This window comes from Ipomoea triloba, chromosome 1 (assembly GCF_003576645.1).
Source record: "Ipomoea triloba cultivar NCNSP0323 chromosome 1, ASM357664v1".
Taxonomy (NCBI): domain Eukaryota; kingdom Viridiplantae; phylum Streptophyta; class Magnoliopsida; order Solanales; family Convolvulaceae; genus Ipomoea; species Ipomoea triloba.
The window spans coordinates 23176948-23198100 of record NC_044916.1 but is presented as its reverse complement, the minus strand read 5'-3'; the positions used below and the strand labels follow the sequence as shown (position 1 = coordinate 23198100).

Genomic DNA, 21153 nt, shown 5'->3' with positions numbered 1-21153 from the left:
CAATGTCATCAACATAAACCACAAGATATATGTTTTTCCATATGAATGTTTATAGAAGAGAAAATGATCACGCTTTCTTTGAATCATGCCAAATTGTTGGACAACACCACTAAACCTCCCAAACCAAGCACATGGAGATTTCTCCAACCCATAGAAAAAACGTTTGAGGCGATAAACTAGATTAGTTCATGACTTGGTTACAAATCCAGGGGGTTGCTCCATATATACTTCCTTTTTCAAATCATCATGTATGAAAGCATTCTTGATATCTAATTGATATAATTGCTAGTGGTGATTGGCTGCCATTGATAAAAAGAGGTTGACATAGGTGATCTTGGTTACTGGTGAAAAAGTGTATGCGTAGTTAATGAAAAATACATGTGTGTATCCTTTAGCAACAAGTCAAGCTTTAAGTCTATCCACTTGTCCATATGGATTAACCTTCACATTATACACCTATCTAGAACCACCTATAGTTTTTCTAGGAGGTAAAGGTACTAACTCTTAGGTCTCAAAAGAATGGAGTGTTTCCATTTCATCAACCATTGCATGTCGCCAACTTGATTGAGTTAATGCCTCCTTGATATTTGTTAGGAATAATTGTTTATAGATTTTGATGATATACTAGTATCTTGTATAGCCTTTGTAGACTCCTCAAACCCCTTAGCTGTAAATTAAACCATTTAGAACCTTCGTTCCTATTGGAAGGAGTTCGCTCGGAAGATGTCTTCTTGGAAGGAAACATTTTGGAGGAATCTCTATTGGAAGGAAGCAAGTAAAAAGAGTATGTTTGGAAGGAGTGCGGTTGGAAGAAGACATTTCAAATGAAATTGGATAGACAAAGGGCTACAAGCAAAAGACTTAAAGCATACTCTCTACATTCACCACGTGCAAAGGAGATAAAGTTTATGCTCTTTCAAGGCAAAATATCAACCTCTGGAGGAGTTCATACGAGGATGGATTAAAAGAGTTGTTAGACACAAGCTAACTTGTTTGACACCTACAAGTCTAAACCCAAGACAAATTGGTGATAAGTAGAAGGAGTCTTTTTGAACCAAAGTGTGCATATACTTTAATAGGAAAATGATCTTTACCTTATGGTTCATGGAAATACATATCAAGGATTTGGTAGCAAATTTTCAAGGATTGTGGCAACATTTGGATGGCTACTACTTGCTAAGTGACAACGGACAAATTTGAATTTTCAAGTTGGCGCTAAACCCTCCTCGTCTATAAAAGAAGGACCCATTGCTTAGAAAAAGATGATTGAATTATTGAAAGATTTAAGAGAGAGTTTATTAAAACTTTATCAAGTATTCTAAGATAAATCATGTAGATTTTAAAAGTCCAACACTCAACATCAACCATCTTTCTTAGTTGAAAGAAGTTGGAAGGTCACCCTAGCAAGGAGATTTAGTGGCTGACTGTAACGCCCCCAAATTCTAATCATTGAGCCTAGAATAATGATGTACTTAAGATAGATAATAATACTAAAACTTAGCATATCAAGTCCGAAATCATAATGGGGATGTTACCGCCGTAGTTATCCACGCTAGGATAAGTACTAGGCTAAAGGTTCACAAATACTCTATATCATCAAATAAAAGGGTTCAACTCTGGTGTCCATGTACCATACTAAACATTAAGTAGTCAACGCTACATCACAACAGAGTCAAGCTCCAAAGTGCTACTCATAAAATCCAATGGGACAATAGAAGGGGTTAAGCAAAACTACTAGACTAGCTAAGGAAACACTACAACTAGTGAGTCCATCTCTAAGAACGCGCACGCCATACATCGAGTTGATCCCGAAAAGGGTATTAAAAGATTACAAGGAAAACAACCCGTTAGCATAAACATGCTAAGTATATAAACCATCAAACCCTTGTAATATATATATATATATATATATATATATATATATATATATATATATATATATATATATATTATTGGAAAATAGATAGTTTGATCAATGCAATACACATAGCACTTATACTTAATAAAGAATAAGTTTAATTAAGTATAGGATATGCATAAACAAGTACTCACATATTCATAAGCATACATATATGTATAGAGAATAAGTCTAAACTAATTCACACCCACTTATCACAAGGATTTGCTAAACATGCTTCATGTATAATCCTATAAGAATAACCAACAAGATGCATAGATTCGAATAACTTGATTTAGACAACATGAGTTGGGAAAATAAGCATATCATTATCTTTAGACCACCATGATAGGATAATTCTACAAAGTCAAGTAATAACCATTTTCCAACATGATCGTAAGTTAATAAAGATTGTCATAGCATAATAATTCTCGAATTCTCATAGACATAATAACACTCTCACTCTCAAGAAAATATTCAAACTTTATAGTAGTAGTAGTACGGGAGGAAACTCATTCAATCCATCATTACCATCATACTCATCATATCTCATCAATCATATCATATCTCATGGGGGTGGGGAGGTTAGGTCTTCACCAAGTGTGAATGACACTAATCCGGGCACAACAATTCTCTACTAGCCTAACAACCTCTCCCCTACTCAAATAATCATTTTGAATCAGGACCGCTACCTTAAGTGTGCACATGCCCTAACTGGGATTCCAAGCCCAGTGAGTAATAGCTCAAGCCCTAAGTATACCTATGATTTTTTTACCGGGCTACTTACAACATATATCCAGGATTTTTCTACCGGATTCTCATTCATCAATTCATTTCCACATATCTTCCGAAAGGATGATGCTCAAATCGAGTCCTTAAATAAATAAATAAATATATATATATATATATACATATATATATATATATATATATATATATATATATATATATATATATATATATATTCCTCAGCTCACATGAGTTAAAGAACTTTGTGGTTAAGCGTGCTTGACTTACAGTAGTCACCCAAATTAAGCATAGTGCAATGCTGAGATCGAACAGTTGATTAATTGCCTAGTGAATGAATCATAAAGAGGATAGTTGAACATGAAGACACTCCTTTGGTCCTTGGAAAGAAATATAAGATGAATGAAATTTAAAGTACTATTGCACGTTTTATGTGAGACAGTTTCATACAAGACATGCTCTTATTATTCTAAAAAATGGAATAAAGAAAGATTATTCATTATTGCTTTGTTGGTGAGAAATTACAAGAATTTCGTCAGCAATTATTTTTTCTCATGTGTTTAGAATTGAAAATTTAAAGTATTCATAGTTTCATGAAAACTTTCGGAGAATTAGAAAAAGAAGTGAAGGTTTAAACATAAAGGTTAGCCAGAGTGGCGAAATAACTTAATTTGGCAATGATAGACAAAATAGTTGATGTTAATTAATTGGTGAGCCATGTCAACATCTTCAATGGATCTAAAAAATGTTTATCTAATTTGTTGTTTCTCTTAACCATTGAAAATTTCGAGGCTCAGAGTGGCAAGAAACAGCAATATTGTAGCAGTTAATTATTATTTATGCTTTGGAACACAATCAGCCAATTCAAGCTGGATATAAGCTATTAATGGAGGATGTGAGTTGGTGATTCTGGATTAATCAGAAGCTAATTAAGTATCTTACTAATATTCATTTTATAAATCCCAATTAGTTAATTTTTAGTTTTCATAGTATACACGACTTTTAAAATGGGTATGTAAGCAAGACTATTTACATTCTTACAAATTAATTAAAATACTCTTTCACTTACTAATTATATTGTTATATCAATGCATAAACGAAAGAAGTTAATTAAAATAAACTGCCAAGCAATGTGAAAATTAGGTTTGAAGATTATGTGGCAACAAAATAATAATAAATTGTCAATTTCTCCTCAATCACATGAGGAATCCTAACTCCTGCTCCAACCGGGACCAAAATTTGGGAAACGAAAATTCAAATGATTTAAATGGAACCAACATATTTTTATATCTACATATGATGAATAAATTAAATTATCCCGCCATTACAAGTTAAGACATTAATTTTATATGGAACCTACAAAATTTAGTGCATGCATTATTATTGGGTGAGGAATCTCCTATAAGTGAGGCAGGCAATGCAACAATCATTATTCCATGGATCATGGTACATACATTTGTGTGAATAATAAATAAAAAGTATATTTTTAATATACTAAAAATTTATTATTTGTATGAGTGAAATACATAATTTGAAAGTACGTGATTTTTTATATATTAAAAATGTATATTGCATTCATAGTCCACACAAATGCAATATCTGTTCATAACAACTTTTTCAACTTATCACTGATATCACTTTTACTAAGACTCGAATTCACGACCTCCCAGATGAGAGTGCAACCTGCCACTAGATCACATCGTCTTGCCAAAGAAGAATAGGTCACTAAATCAAGATGGATGTTGTTGAATCATAGAAACAGATGAGAACAAAAACTAATTCAGGTAGAGTTAAATGAAGTTGAAAAAGTACCTAGGAGACATCGCAACACCCCGTACGTTGTGATCGTCGCCACCTCCAAATTCCCGCCAATCAATGCTTACTCAAAATCAACCAAAATTAAAGATTCCATAGCCTTGCTTGTGTTACAGCTTATCGTCACCACCAAGTTTTCCTGCCCACGTATACTATAAAATCCACTGATCATGACAACTTTACAGCATTCAATATAATTCAATTCCCTCCCTCCCTGCCTTAGCTTCGTTAGAATGGCAGATGCTACGCCTCCTGCCCCGTATTGGTTCCTCCCAGTGAACCTCAGGCCCGACGACGCGAACCCTATATGGATGAACAAGGGAGATAACGCGTGGCAGCTAACCGCGGCCACTATGGTGGGTCTCCAGAGCGTTCCAGGCCTGATCATACTCTACGGCGGCGCAGTGAAGAAGAAATGGGCTGTGAACTCGGCTTTCATGGCGCTCTACGCTTTCGCTTGCGTTCTTGTGTGCTGGGTGTGTTGGGGATACCAGCTTTCTTTTGGTAAGAAGCTGATCCCAATTTGGGGGAGAGTTAATGTTGCATTGGAACAGTCGTATCTCTTTGAGCATGCCTTCCTGGGGAACTTCCCCAATGCCACTATGGTGTATTTCCAGTTTGTTTTCGCGGCGATTACGTTGATCCTCATTGCGGGTGCTTTGCTGGGGAGGATGAATTTCTACGCCTGGATGCTGTTTGTTCCTCTTTGGTTGACGTTTTCTTATACGGTTGGAGCCTACACCATTTGGTCCGTGGAAGGGTGGTTGTCTGTCAAAGGGATTATTGATTATTCTGGTGGTTATGTCATCCATTTGTCCTCTGGAGTTGCTGGTTTCACTGCTGCTTATTGGGTATGGTATATATTTTTTTATTTCTTCATTCAAAATCAAATGTTTGATTGTTTCTTTAATTTGGGGAACAAGGAAACCCCGATATGCACCGGACTGGGTAAACCTTATCTTACCTTGTGATCCTAACCCACAAATGACCACAGTATAATGTGGTAAATCAGTTTAGATTGCCTATAGCTGACCAAGGATATGCACCGGTAAACCCCACCTCGTGATCCTAACCGATAAAAGAGCATAATGAGGTAAATCAGTCTCGGTTGCCTATAGCTGACCGAGGATATGCAAAGTTTAAATCTCACCTTGTAACCCTAACCAACAAAAGACCACAATGAGATAAACAACCTAGGTTAATTGCCTATAGCTGGCGGAGGGTATGAACTGGTAAATCCCATCTTGTGACCCTAGTTGAGAAAGGTCTAAAATGAGGTAAACCTGCTTAGGTTATCTATAGCTGACAGAAGGTATATGCATTGAGTAAATCCCACCTTGTAATCATAGCCAACAAAGAACTACAATAAGGTAACCAGTCTATGTTATCTATAGTTGACCAGTTCAAACAAAAAAAGTTAGAATTCAAGCTGGTGATCTTCTGATTACAAATTTGTATTTTTAGTCATTTTGATTGGGGTTAAGCAGAAATGTTTGATTGTTGAATTATGAATGAATGATGGGCACATGCAGGTTGGTCCTCGGCTGACCAAGGACAGGGAGAGATTTCCCCCCAACAACATCCTACTCATGCTGGCCGGAGCAGGGTTGCTCTGGATGGGGTGGACGGGTTTCAATGGAGGAGACCCTTATGCTGCTAATATAGATGCTTCCTTAGCTGTGATTAACACCCATGTTGCTGCTGCCACTAGCTTGCTCACATGGCTCATGCTTGATGTTGTTTTCTTTGGAAAAGCTTCCGTCATTGGGGCAGTTCAAGGCATGATCACTGGACTAGTTGCAATCACTCCTGCCGCTGGTAATAATAATCACTGGACTTTAATTTGATTCACTCCTGCTAAATTTAGTGTTGTAAAAATTAGTTTGGGTGACCATGCCTAGGTGTTTAGGCTTTAAGCACCCCTAGGTTGAGGGGCTTTCACCCAGAAGTGTCTTTTAATTGACCGGCTGACTAGGCATTCTTGGTGTCCAACTTTACCGAGTCGGCACCTATCTCAGTGTCCAACTCAGTCGAGTCAGTGCCTAACTCAACGCCCAAACTACAGAGCCTTCAGCCTTAGCGTCATCGCCCTATCCACAGTCGTAGAGCCTTAGCCTCTTAGTGTCACCACCGTCCAGCCATCTAGTCCTCGTTGTCATAGTCGTTGTCGCACAACCACACTCCTCCTCAGCCCCCTCGTTCGCTCGTTGTTGTGCTCATTCGTCGTTACCAACCTCGCTTGCACCTTGTCATCACCGGTCTTTTTTTGTTAGTACTAGTGAGTCTGTTATAATGATGACCCATTACATTTCATTTGAGAGAGCCACTCTGTGCCACTAGACCACAAACTCATTACCATTATTATTATTATTATTATATTTTATAATTACTAGACCGCGTAAGTGCCCCTAATTTGAGCCCGGACTAGGCCTAACGCCTTCTCCAACATTGACTAAATTAAATTTATGATGTTTTAATTAATTTGTTGTTGGGACTTGGGATTAATATAATATTATATTATATTGTAGGTGTTGTACAAGGATGGGCAGCCATAATCATAGGACTATGCTCTGGGTCAATCCCATGGTTCACAATGATGGTGGTGCACAAGAGATCAGCCCTCCTGCAGAAAGTTGATGACACCATGGCAGTATTCCACACCCATGCCATTGCTGGCAGCCTAGGAGGGATCCTCACCGGCCTCTTCGCTAATCCCTACTTGTGTTATCTCTTCTACAGCGCTGAAAAGAAATATATAGGGCTGTTCTATGGACTACACTACGGAAAAGCTCACAACGGATTCAGACAGATAGGAATTCAGCTCCTGGGAATTATGTTTGTGGTTGTACTCAACGTTGTGGTCACTAGTTTGGTGTGTCTTTTGGTGAAGCTCATTGTTCCATTAAGGATGTCGGAGGAGGATATGGAGATTGGGGACGAGGCTGCCCATGGCGAGGAAGCGTATGCCATTTGGGGACAAGGCGACAGGCTTGAGAAATCTGCAGGGCTTTCAGCTTACAATAATGATAAGGGTCAGGTTGAAATGGTATAGTATGATACTATACACACATACGTACAACCCATGCTTAGTTTTTCTTTTAGAAGCTAAGCTAAGCTAGCTGTGGATCCACAATGGCTTTTCTTATCTCATCTCTTTCATTCTGTATGTGCTTGTTTAATTTGCAAAAGAAAAACAAAATATTTCTTTCTACTTCTTATCTTTTTTGGGTTTCAACTTGTCATTTTCATATGATAAACTATAAGATGGCTGTAGGCCGGGGTTGGATTGGATTGCCGGCCATCTTTTGACAGTAATAATAAGACATTTATAATTTTATGAAATATATAGTGTAGCAATAACAACAATATTTTCTATATTACTCCCTTGTCATATTTATTATTCATTGGGGCCCATTTTAAAAGTGAGTTGGAATTGTATGGATATGATGTATAGAAAATAATTAAGGAATTACAAATTATATTTGATGATCTGGAAATAAAACACACTTTTGAGAGTGAGATAATATTGTAGGGATAAACATTAGCCTTATCACATGCTATACTATAAGTCTAATATCAATGAGATGCATTGTAAGTTTTATGGTGAGCATCAGTTTAAACCACGATCACCTACTTGTATTGCGGGAAAGAAGTGCCCAAGAAAAAAATGCATTACTTATCTTTCATTCCTAAATTGCAGCGATTGTATGCATCACCGAATTCTATTGAGCACATGAAGTAGCATTATGAAAATCTTCGCCAACCAAGTCTTATGTGTCATCCTTCTGATAGTGAAGCTTGGAAACACTTTTATAGCTAGTATCCTGACTTTGTAGCAGATCCTCGAAATATCATACTAGCATTGTGTGTTGACTGCTTTTCTCCATTAGGTTTAACTAATGTTAAATCATATTTTTGTTGGGCTATTATAGTTGTTACATATAATCTTCCACATTCAATGTGTATGGCTCCCCCATATACATTATTAACTTGTATTGTTCTTGCAGAACACAATCCAAATGCCAATACTGATGTGCATCTACAACCTTTAATCAATGAGCTTAAGTTGTTATGGGAGATTGAGTTTTTAGAGAAAAAGATAATGTGGGTGTTTAATAAATAGTTTTTAGCAGATTGGGTTAGCGAGTTTGACTAGTTGATATCATTAGCTGATTGTAGAAAAGTGTTTGGTAAATTAGCTGTTAGTTGATAGCTGATTACATGCAAAATGACTTTATCAAAAAAGCTACTTTGAGCAGCTTTTTGAATTTTTGAATTTTAGCATTTTGGAGCAATAAGTTGTTATGAAAAGCTAATTAATCAAACACTCATATTGATTGTTTAACCAAGTCAAACAACTAATAGTGATCAAATAAGTCAGCTGATAAGTTAACTATGTTACCAAACATGGACAATATCATATATTAGGCACTATCAACCAACAGTAATAAAAAAGAGCAGGAAACGAAACAGAATTCCAATCTCTAGCTAGAAGATGAGTTGTCATGTTCGCAAGTCATTTAACAAAATGAAAGCTAATAGACATAAAACATTTAGCTAATTCTTTAATGTCATTAATAATAAGATCAAGAGTAGACACATCTTCATTTTTCTTCTGCCCTTCCACAATGAGTTTGGCATCTAACTCCACTTAATCTGGTCATATTGATAAGTCTTCAAGCAACTTAGGGTTTCTCTCATTCCCACTGCTTATGCCACTGTAGAACTATAATAGCCCCTCTATTGCATTTGGTTAGTTGCCACAAATGATCCATTAGAATATCTAAGTATACAACCAAAACCCATCCTACAAGAGTTGGTATCAATAGTCGCGTTCACGTTGAGTTTGAACCATCCTTGAGGGGGTTTTCTCCATCTTCCAGCATGTAATTCCAAGTCTTCTTTGTAGGCATTTTGAACATTGTTAGCCTTAATCCAAGCTTGCAAATAACAGTCAGCTCCATCCATACATTGAGTATAACTAACTACCCTTCTGTTCCAGAGTTTCTCATTCCGGGCAAACCAAATTTTTCAGTAAGTCATAATCAATCTACAGTAGCCAAGATCATCCAGTTGATTAAAATTAACATTCACCCATCCGTAAAGGAGTTACACCCCTGCATTCTAATACCCCCTATCTTTTCCCAACAAGAGACAACATACGCATAAAACACAAAAATGTGAAAGGTGGTTTGATAATCAGATGAGTAGAGATATATAACACCATTGAGAGCAGGGGACTTGTTTGGTAGCTAAATTAATAGTGGTAGGAAGAGGATTTGAACAAGCTTGCCAGAAGAAGGCTTAGACTTTAGGAGGAATTTTCATCTTCCACATTTTTGTCCAAATTTTTTTTTCCTGATAGAAAAACTACCCTACTAGGTTCTTATAACAACTCTTGACTGTCTAATTCTCATTCTCTTCTTGCGTCCAAACAATCCTATATTGTTGTTCCCTAGGATAACTATGTTTCTCACCGCTTCCTTATCCACTGGCAGTAACAATCCATTTAAAATATCATCATCCTAGTCCTTACCATCTACAGTCATCAGAGAGTTAACTGTAACAATAGCTAAAGGTAGAGGTGTCCCTGTCCTAAGGAAGGAAGTTTCAGTTTTTGGGAGCCAAGGATATCTCAGAACTTTAATAGTTTTCCCATCCCTTATTCTCCATTTGTGGTTCCTAGTTAAAACCTCTTTTTATTCAAGGATATTTCTCTATACAAAAGAAGGGTTCCCAATCCTAGCCTCAAAGAAGGAACAAATAGGGAAATATCTTGCTTTAAATAGCCAAGAAACTAGAGAATCAAGAAACTGGATTAACAGCCAACCTTGTTTACCAATATGGCTATATTAAATTCTCTAAACATTTCCACCCATTCTATTAGGAACACAAACTTTTCTAGCGTTTCCACCTTATCCCTCTTCCCTCCCTACTCTCACAACCCCACGAGAAGGAGCTCATGTAACAAGTGTGGGGGCTCTGTTTACTTACACACAAACACTATTGTACTAAAACTGATTACTCATTGTACTTTACTTATATCAAATATATTTTGGTAACATTCTTACCGTCATGGAGGTTATCCCACTCTCGTGACACTACCTGTAGTGCCCCGTAAATTCGTTCAAGCCTTGAGACCAGTAATTCTTTCTACCGGGTAATTTATTTGATTTAATTGGGCTTAATCTTTCCAATTGATATATATATATATATTTCTTGAATCCGGAATTAATTATTTATTCAAAAGCCCAATTCTTGATTTAATTCTTGTAAGGGATTTATTCAAGTTTGGATCCTTACAGTTCTTATAAGTAAGAGTATTTTTATAATGGCCCAATATATATATTTATTCTTGAAAGATTAGTTCCTTACAAACTAGTAGTATAATAAATAATGTGAGACCCATTTTATAAGGGCCCATTATTTCATGCCTTACCCTAGTTGATACATACATAATATATGTAATGATTTTTCCCTACTAATATAAAAGCCTTGTACTTACAATCCTATTCCTCTTTTCATTTCCTGCAAATATAATTCATCCTACTCCTTTCACCTCTAAAGAACCCTAAGTGAATCCTACACTTTCATCTTCAAGATTCAAGGCCAAGATTGCTCTTTTAGGATTGTTAAGGCTTGGGTAAGTGTCTATCTCTAGGAATATACCTTGCATCATGTTATTTTCATAATCTTTATACAAGTTCTTATGTTGATCTTTTGGGGATCTTTTGGAAAAAATATGATCTTTTGGAAAAAAGGTGGATGTGAAGCTTTGTAAGGAGGTTTGAGAGTTCTTGGGTAAAGTGTGCTTCAAGAGGTAACCACCATATCCACTAAAATCTATTTTTACACTCTCAATCTATGATATTATTTGGTGTGTTGGAATCCTGAGAATTTCTTTGCTGCTTAGCCTATTTTTGGTTGTCTGTGAAGTTATCTTGATGGATTTATGAACTTGTGTTCTTGATCCTTTGTATCTTGTTGTTTATGGATATTTATTGGTATGGATTCCTTGTTTATTTGGCTTCTGGGAGTTGTAATATGAACAATCTGATCTTATTTTTGTATTCTGGAATGAACATTGTGTTTTCTGTCTGAGTCTGTGATCTAGGGTTTGGTTTGCCCTTGCGGAGTACCCAAGCGGTATAATGTGTCCCGCTGGAGTCTTCCGTAAGTAGGCTGCGGTGAGGGTTGGCGGAAGAGAGGGGTCCGCTGAGGTGATCCGCTCCCTCTTTGCGGAGGAGAGTGGCGGAGGGCGTGGTTCCGTTGGGGAGTTCCGTTAGTTCTGCTGGGAGTTCTGTTCTAGTGAGTTATTCTGTGATCTGTTTGCTTGGTTGTTTCCCCTTTTGTTCTGAACTTTGTTGGAGTATTTTGTTGGGTATTTTACCATGTTTTTGGAGTATTTATTCCTATCTCTTGGTCCATCTTTTGAGTCTCTTGTTTAGTTGAATCCTTGATTATATTACCTGGGAGTTAGTTTGTGTTCATAATCTGAGATGAACACTCTGAGTGGTTGTTCTTGGGCTGAGGTTGAGGTTGGATGTGGATGGTGGATCTTTGAGTATCTTTGTGTATTTTGGGACTCTATTTGCCATTTGTGTATTTTGGGGCTCTATTTGCCATTTGTGTATATGGGCACTATTTGCCATTTGTGTATATGGGCACTATTTGCCATTTGTGTATTTGAGGACTATTTGCCTTTATGTATTTCGGGCACGATTTGCCTTTGTGTATTTGGGCACCATTTGTCTCTATGTATTTGGGCACCATTTACCTTTATGATTTGGGCATTATTTGCCTCTGTGAACTGAGTTTGGTTTTGATGATTGGTGGGAGGATTGGTGTGTTGATTGGAGGGTAAGGGTTGGTACTTATCCTTAGGTTGAGGTCTGTTTGGTCTCTTACTTGATTCTTGAGTTATATCGTATCTCGTTGGTTGTTGATTATTCTTGGATATATTCTTGTTGGTCGTTTCTTATGAGTATTCTATTGAATTCTTGATTCTGTGGATATCTTGTTGTCTTGTGCAACTATATTGGATATTGGTATTGTTGAGAAGTCTTGGTTTATCCTTTATTCAGCGTATTGTTGTTGAGTATCCGATTTTAAATGCTGAACAGTTCGTTGGTGTACATATATTCTATATGGGTGTGTAAACCTATTTACAAACTTAATATATATATATGTATTTCCTTGCGGGTGTGAGTGGTGGTTGCTTAGCAGTCTTTTGCTAATGGTTTCTTGTATGTTTTCCAGGTATGGAATAAGTCTAAGCAAGAACGCGTTAGAGCTTATCTTTATGAGGCGGCTTAGACTAGTTTATGTTGTTTTAGACTTTATGTTTGGGCTTGTGTGCCAATGATGAGATTATATACTCTTGTTTAGATTTTGGATGTTTTGATATTATTTGAGGATTTATATCTATGCAGTTTGGTTCAGTTTTGGATAGCATGTGCATCTAGGCTGTACTTCTCTTACCTAGATGTGGTATGATACCCCTTAGGTTATAAATCGTTTCCGCTATGTTATGTTTGATAGTTGAGATAGGCAGCTTTTGTGTTAAATTTTAGCTATCTCGGCTTGTGTAAGGTTGGGGTGTCACACTACCAATCCTCCTAATTAAGCATGAGTAGTCTGGACCTTTAACACTCCCTACTCAAGACGTAAGTGAACCTGATGGTCATGAGATGTGGTCTTAGGAATAATGACGGTTGAGGGACAAGTCTATGGGTGTGATAACCTATGGACTCCTTGCCCATTCAGTTGCCAAAATTCCATACTAGACAAGTACTGATAAGGTAGTGCACAGACCCATCAACACTAACACACAAAACATCTCACTAGAAGAAGAACCCTAGGTTGGGTTTCAATCCTTGGATGAAATAAATATCAAAGAGGCATCAAAACACAATAAGCACCACTATCCAACCCCTAAACTACTCTACTCATTCATAATATAGAGGTGAAACACAAGAACATTCATTAACAACATAATCCAACAATGCTTTAAAAAAAAAACATAATCCAACAATATATTAAGCAAATGATAAAGGAAATCACTTTAATAAACTAGAATCCAACAAGATAAAGTAAATAAACACAATAACAATCCAAAATATGCAAGAGTAACAAAGCTAGAACAATAGAATACTAAAGAAGATAGAAAATACTCTAAACTACAGTTTTCACTACTACTACAATGCTCTATGGCGGCTCTCTCACTTCCTTTGCCAAAATGAGAAAAAAATGATCTATTTATAGTAGCATCCTAGGGTTTCGGCGCATGAGCACCACACGGGCGTGCCACTGCTCGTGCGGGTGCACCGGTATGGCATGTGCCCGTGCGAAAGACAAGGCGTGCCCCTGTGTTATGCACTGGCGGCACACATGCATGTCACTGCCCATGCGTGGTCTTGTCTTCACGCAACGTCCTTCCTAGCTTCTCGATCCTTTGCTCATTTTTCCTTTGGTTTTACTTCTATGCTCATTTTTAATGCAGTTTTGCTAAAAAATGATCAACTTTTGCTTCCTTTTTCATTTCCTTCCTCCAAAGTGTATTTTGATCATTCTGAGCACAAAACACTCTTTTTAGTCCGGAAACCCAAATAAACACTTCAAAATATGTGCAAATAGGAATAAGAATAGGATGAAAATATGTTACAAAATAAGAGTAATCGCTCATATCAAGTTTATAGGTAATATATCCCACTAGGCCCCTGGTCTTTCTCTTAAGGTAATGTTGGATATAAGGAACCAATATATTATTAGTTATAAGTCTTCTAGGCACAAAGGCACATTGATTTTTGGATTTGAGATTATGTAAGAGAGGCTTAAATCTGTTAGCAAGGATCTTAGCAGCAATTTTCTAAAGAACATTGCACAAAGCTATAGGTCTATAGTCTCCTAAAGTTTATGGATTAGTTTTTTTTTCTTTTTTAGGAATGAGAGTGATATGAGAACTATTAATCCCTTTAAGAAGAACCCCAAACATGATGAATTGAGTACAAAAGATCAAAATATCACTACCAAGAATATCCCAATATTTTTGGTAAAAAGCAGGGGACATACCATTAGGGCCAGGAGATTTGTCGGGATGCATTCCAGATAGAGCTTCCTTAACTTCTGCAAAATTCACATCTCTCAATATCATATTATTCTAAGAGTTTGACAGCTTAGCTTGAATGTAGTTGGGGACCTTCTCCCAATTACCCTCTTCATTACCTAAGCAATTAATTCTATTAACTAACATGGCCTCCTCTTTCTGACCGAGTTGTGGAAGTACTTTGAATTAAGATCCCTTTCGCGCAACTAGAATTTCTTAGCTCTCTGTTTCCAAAAAATGTTTTGGAGCTCAAGCGTACGAAGAAACTACTTTTGAGCTTCCTTGAATGCTCTAATCCCTTCTACATCCCGTCTACCTCTCATACTTGTATTAAGATTCCTCTAATAGTCCAGCTTGTGTTGGAATCCCCTAAAATTCCTTTTGCCCCAGTTGTGAACTTCATAAACACACCTTTGAATTTGCATACATATATCCATACCAAGAGTTCAGGACCAACTTTGAAAGACAACTTCCCAACAACAATCTTCTCGAAGCCACATATTTCAAAATTTGAACCGGCGAGAATGTTTCTGAGATAGGGGGTAGGCTAACTACAGGATAATTAGTAAATAATCACTCTACATCGCCTCAATAGTAGTAATCATAGCTCTATTAAATAGATCTTGCCAAGCTTGATTCACCAACACTCTATCAAGTTTGAGTTGGACCCATCCCAAGGAGGCCCTAGACCTCTCCTAGGTGAAAAGATGACCTTGAAGTCCAAGGTTTTTTAGCCCGCCAATGCGGTATTCCATCTTATTGCGGCATTCAATAGAAATTTGTAAGCTTCCATCTGTCTACTCCATCGTCCAAGCACACCAATGCATCAATATGATGTCAAGAATAATTGGTAATGTCAACTTGGGTCGCTTCTTTCCAAAACAAAATAAACTCACCACTATAGCCCATATTTTCAAAAACAAACATACTTTTAAAACCCAATTTCAATTTAATAGGGAGAAGTTTATGATAACCCATCAAAGTTTCAATAAGGAATAAAATATCCGGCTTCTTAGAGTGGATTAAATCCCCTAGAACACGAACTGCCACGGGATTGCCTAGCTCACGATAGTTCCACGACAAAATACTCATTTTCCTGGGTGGGCCTGAACCCCAAGACCCGCCGCCAGTGCGTTTTTTGAGTTGTAGATTTCCATATTCAGAGTGACTTCGGAATTGCTCGACCCACCACCATTTAAATCGTCCTAAACTCTTCTTCTCTTCTGGTCCATAAAAACAAGCCCAACATTATTAGAAGTAGTGTCTACAGTATCCATACCCCACACAAACCCGGCCCATACTTGCACTTTAGTTAATATCAAGTATTTTGTCTTTTTATGTCGCACAAACCATGTCAGTCACCTTCATCGTGGTCTGTACGACCGCTTTCCTAGTCTTAGCTCTGTTATCCCTTATCGAAGCTCCTATAGCCCCTTAGTTTACTGCTTGTCTTTTTGTGGCACGAACGGATCGCCTTCTCTCACTGGTGTAGTGGTGGTAGGAGCCATCTCTAACTAGTGTTTGGAGGAGCACAATGGTTCACTGCCCTAAGTGAAGGCACAAATCTTTTCTCAGCATTAGGATTAATCCCATCAAATATCTTCATACAAAAGCGATCAACATGGCTAATAATCCCACAAATAAAGAGAAGGTGTGAAGATGTTCTTATTTAAATTCATTCCAAAATCACTCGCCCCGGACTTCTTAATCTCCATTCTCTGTTTTAGAGGCTTAGAGATATCGATGCTTACCCGTATGCGTAGATAAGGTCTCCAATAGCCATCAAAGCTATTCTTATTAATATGTTTGAACTCCCCCAAGTAAGCACTTATGGCTACCACTATTTTCTCAAAGGAAAATCCCATTGGTAATCCGTGTAAGTGAACCCAGAACTCAGTGTGTGATAGAGAGACATCAAAAGGTGATTCCTCAACATTCAACCTTTTGAGAATGAGCAGACTTTGGTTAAATGACCAAATGCTGTCTTCCATAATTCTTCTAACGTCAAACTCATGGAAAAATTGGAAAAGGAATAGGTTCGATGCCCGCCTGGCCTACACACTACTGCCATAGTTTCCTTGAAAACAGTGAACTTAAACGGTTTTTCCATCAATAACTTGCTAACCAGCAGCCACCTAAACTCATCCGTGGTCTCGGAAATGTTATGCTTATCGAAGACTATTCCCTCATCATCCCCTTCATGAAGAGATAGCTGAGAATAAGTTGTTTCCAGCTTTGTTTGGACCTTCTTCTATTTGTTTAAGGAGCTCGATGCCGCCATACTTCAGTAAAAAGAGAGCCAAAAAGAAAAGTGAGAAAACTAAGAAACTGCAGGAACAAACATCAAGGAGCAAAAACAAAAATCTTGTCACAAAGAACAAGGGAAAACATGCTTGTCACCTAGAACAAGGAAAATGAATCTTACACACCTAGGAGATTAAGTTACTACCCATGTAAATTGCAAAGCCACTAGTTGATCTATTTGGGAGATTGAGTTTTAACTTATGATGTCTCGTTAAAGCAAAACTTTATGATATAATTATTAGTGTTGATAGTTCAATTAGAACCCCGAGTGTAATTGTATGAGTTATTATGACAAAATAAGATTATAAGAGTCAATAGAGTTTATAGGTTTAGATTATTTATTTGACTATTGGACGCACTGCTCTAAAGGTTACTCGGAAAACATAAGTCAAAGTCAAAGATGGAAGCAGTTATTGACTCAAGTAGCAAATGCCAAGGTCACGAAGGGCAAGATTGTGAGCAGTATTCAATAGTCCGAAGTAACGGTGGTAATGGGTGATATAAGGGCCGCGTTTGATTTTGCCACACCAGAAGGAGCAATCACCAGCCTATCGGAGTACCAACTGGACAAGCAAGCATTCTGGGAGAAAGTCCGTTTGGAAACCGCACCAACCAGTTCTACCTCTGCTCTCCGAAAATACCATCTAAAGGAGCGGTTCGCAATAGCAGCAAACCTGGTAATGAAGTTTATTATCAGCAAGGTCTCCGGCAATGACGAAATCACGATGGACATGCTCAAGCTAATTCATGTCATCTGGAACAAAGTGCCAATGGACTGGGCTCACATCATCTTCAACTTTCTAAAGCAGAAAGGGCAAGGCTCGGTCTCGAATGTCAACCAATCGATCTCTCCAAAGGTTGGTTTTGGTTTTCTTGTTCAACATCTTTTAAGTTTAAAGGGCTTTCAATTGAGGGAAGGGAAAGAGATCCATCGAAATACCTATATGGGTTGGACGAGATCCCAGGCCCCTAAATCTAAAATTGTCAAAGTTGCCCCTTCTCCCTCAAAGTCGAAAGGTAAGGGCAAAAGGAAAGTCCAATCTGCTGATGAGGAGTCTGATACCACACCTCTTAATGTGGCTTTCAAAAAGACTGCTGGTAAAAGGAAAGCCAGCCCAGTAGTAAGGAAGGCTAAGAAAGCCAAATCTGTTGCTGTGTCTGAACTTCGAGAGGTAGCACCATCAGTTATTTCAGTTCCTTTTGAGGACAGGGCACAGGCCTAGGAGGAACCTCAGGCTACACTGGCCACTGAGGTTGAGAGAGTGCCTCCTACCAGGTCCATATCTGGTGAGATTATTGTGGATTTAAAAATGGATAGTGCTGCTAAATCTGATGAGATTGATGAGTCTGTTGATGTACCTCGAGAGATGGCTCGAGAGGTTGAAAGCACTGGGATCAGTGATCCAGTGCAGATTGATGTTGTAGAACCACGAGAGTTGGTTCGAGTGATGGATAACACAGTAGAGGAGGTTCGAGACATGGTCAGTGATCTGGAACCAGTTGCCAATGATGAAACTGAAATTGCTGCTGTGGAAGTACCGGGACAGGGCACTGTGGTCAAGGACCCAGTGCAAGGAGCTTACAATGTTGAACTAACCCCCATTAAATCTGCTCAAATTGGTGGTTCCATTGCACAAGTAATAGCAGATGTGGGACTAGGTGATGATCTCTCGGATCAGGATCGAGAGATCACTGAATATATTGTGCAGGATGCACATGCTGATCGATCTGCTGGGCAGATTGACATTGATGAAGAGGTAGCTGTTCAATTGGGCACAGAACGTAAAGCAGAAGCTACAAATCTTATGGATGATTTCTCCAGAGTTTTGAGATGGATCAACTGGAGAACAGGTCCCTTCGCTCAACTGATGGCTCACGCAGCAGAAATGGAAGCTGCGGAAACGTTTGCTCTTAATTGGTTAAGTATCTCTGAAATCCCAGCAACTGAGCTACGAAAGCTAACCCATGAAATGAGTTTGACCAAGATGAGTCTTGGAAGATCAGACAAGGGAAAGGGCATAGCTACTGAAGAGACCGAAGACGAGCCTGAGATGGACCCTGAGCAGGAAGCAAAATTTCGAGAAGACATCAGGCTTGCAACTGCATTATCCTTGGGACATCAAGTGATTGATACGAGAGGTCCCGGAGAGACCTCTGGAGTTACTAGGGATGATCCTGAAGATCCAATAGTCATTGCAGTAACTCCAGTGTCCCAAGTAAGTCATTCTGCTCTGGACAAACAGGAGATAGCTTCTAGAGGTGACCTCGAGACCTCTAAGGCACATGAGGCAGAACAAGTTCAAGAAGACATCATTCTCCTTTTGCCAGCTCCTGAGTCCACACTCTCCATTGACACAGACGAAGCACAACCAGTTCCAGAGGGTGTCATTCTTTTGCTCACATACCCGGATATACTAATGCAAGGGCAGAACATCAGGCTCAAGCTGCTCCTGTGATTATTGAGGTACCAGATTCTCCTAAGCACGCTGCTAAGCGCCAAAACGAGCAAAGTAAGCAGATGGTCCAAAGTCTTGCTGATTCAAGAGGTGATGAGGAGGAAGATGTTCACACCAATGGTGGAAACCGGGAAGCACCTGTCGATGAACAGCATTCCTTGTCTAATCCAATCCCTCCAGCAGATGCACAAGATACCGGCATTGGTTCGAGAGGTACTGTTGAGGAAGTTCCTCCATCAGATGGAAACCGGGAAGCATCTGACACAGAGGCTCCTTCCTCAGCCAATCCAATCACGCCAATTGCTGAAGCTGAGGTCACAGGTTCGAGAGGTGACGAGCAAGAAGTGATCCATCCCTCAGGTGGAAACCGGGAAGCACCTGACATGGAGCTACCTTCAAGCTTTGATCCCAGTGCTCTTGATGACTCTCAGGCACAGATTCGAGAGGTGGACTCCGGATTGCAACACAAGGGTGAAAATCTGGAAGCACCCAAGTACCCTCCATCTAGAGGTACTTCTCCACCTTCTTCTCCTTCTTCTTCTGATGATCGGTATGTCCGAGATATTTTCCTTGGCGAGGTGCACCACTTCATGGCTGATCAGTCTAGAAGAATGGATCTTCTTGAACGAAAGGTCACACTTGCCCAGATCTCATCAATGCCCACTACTGAATCCGATAACTCTCAACCCAGCTGTGAGGAGCTTATAGAGCAAGTGGCATGGGCTGAAGAGGCTGCCATATGTGCAAGGGCTGAGGTTGCTGAGTTGAGGCAGGAGCTCAAAGCCTTCATGCATACTACTGAGCTTCGTCAGGACATCATGCAAACCTTACTGGATGAGCTGTCGAACCAAGTCCCTGCCCACCTCCAAAGTCTGGTTGAAGGCATGTCCATCCTCCTTTCCCAAAAGGATGATGCCAACAAGGGGGAAAAGGCATCTACAAAGGGGGAAGCAGCAAGTAGCAAGAAAAGGGCGGCAAGTGAACCCTTAGCTTCCGAACCACCTCCCAAAGTTCCAAAGATAAGCAACAAGAAAATGGAGGAAATTAAGAAATTGGAAGAACTAAGGATCTAGCAAACTCAAGAAAAAGAAAGAAGGAGAGAAGAAGACGGAGAAAGAAGAAGAAAAAGAAAAGAACAACAATCTGAAGAAGAAAGAAAGTTCGACCTAGTCATGACCAACTTCAAGTTTGGATCCAGAGAGGACACTGAACAAAACCTTGCCATTCTAATATTCAAACTTCTGAAGATTACTAACCTATCCGCTCACAGCAATATGACTGCGGAAGAATGCATAGCATGGTGGAAAGATGGAGTAATTGATGGTGAGTTCGTTGGGGAAGCATACAGAAATTACCGGCACCTGGATGTCACAGATGAATACATCAGCTCGGTAGATGTAAAAGACCCCATCAAGACACGAGCAGCCATTAACGAGAAGAGAAAAGCTAACAAGAAGTAAGCTCTCGTAGTCCAAGCTCCATCTTTAATCCAGTTTATTGTTGTACATGTTGTTCTTTGTCTTTCTGCTAAGTTAAACTCTGTAAAACACTCTTTGATCTTAATATACGTATCTTTTGCTAGGGTGTTGCGTGAGTTTTATTATGTCTTAGTAGGTTTAGGTGTTATTGTTAAACTTACAGTATGTGCTGAAAATAAAATCCAAGTATATCTTTTCTTGAAAATCAGCCATATGAGTAATTATAGTGTTGGCATCATCAAAAAGGGGGAAATTGTTAGGAACATAATGTAATAGGTTTTGATGATACCAAATGTAAAAACCCCTAACTCTCGAGTATAGGCAAAATGTGTAAGTTCAACAAGTAAACCA

General features: G+C 38.7%; 1 protein-coding gene across 1 annotated transcript; it reads left to right on the top strand.

Annotated features, from left to right (window-relative positions):
* Window positions 1-4678: 4678 nt before the first annotated feature.
* LOC116010785 (ammonium transporter 3 member 1-like) lies at window positions 4679-7511 on the top strand. Its single transcript, XM_031250296.1, has 3 exons — window positions 4679-5310; window positions 5992-6277; window positions 6988-7511. The coding sequence occupies exons 1-3, from the start codon at window positions 4693-4695 to the stop codon at window positions 7509-7511; spliced, it is 1428 nt and encodes a 475-aa protein (XP_031106156.1). The 5' UTR covers window positions 4679-4692.
* Window positions 7512-21153: the final 13642 nt, after the last annotated feature.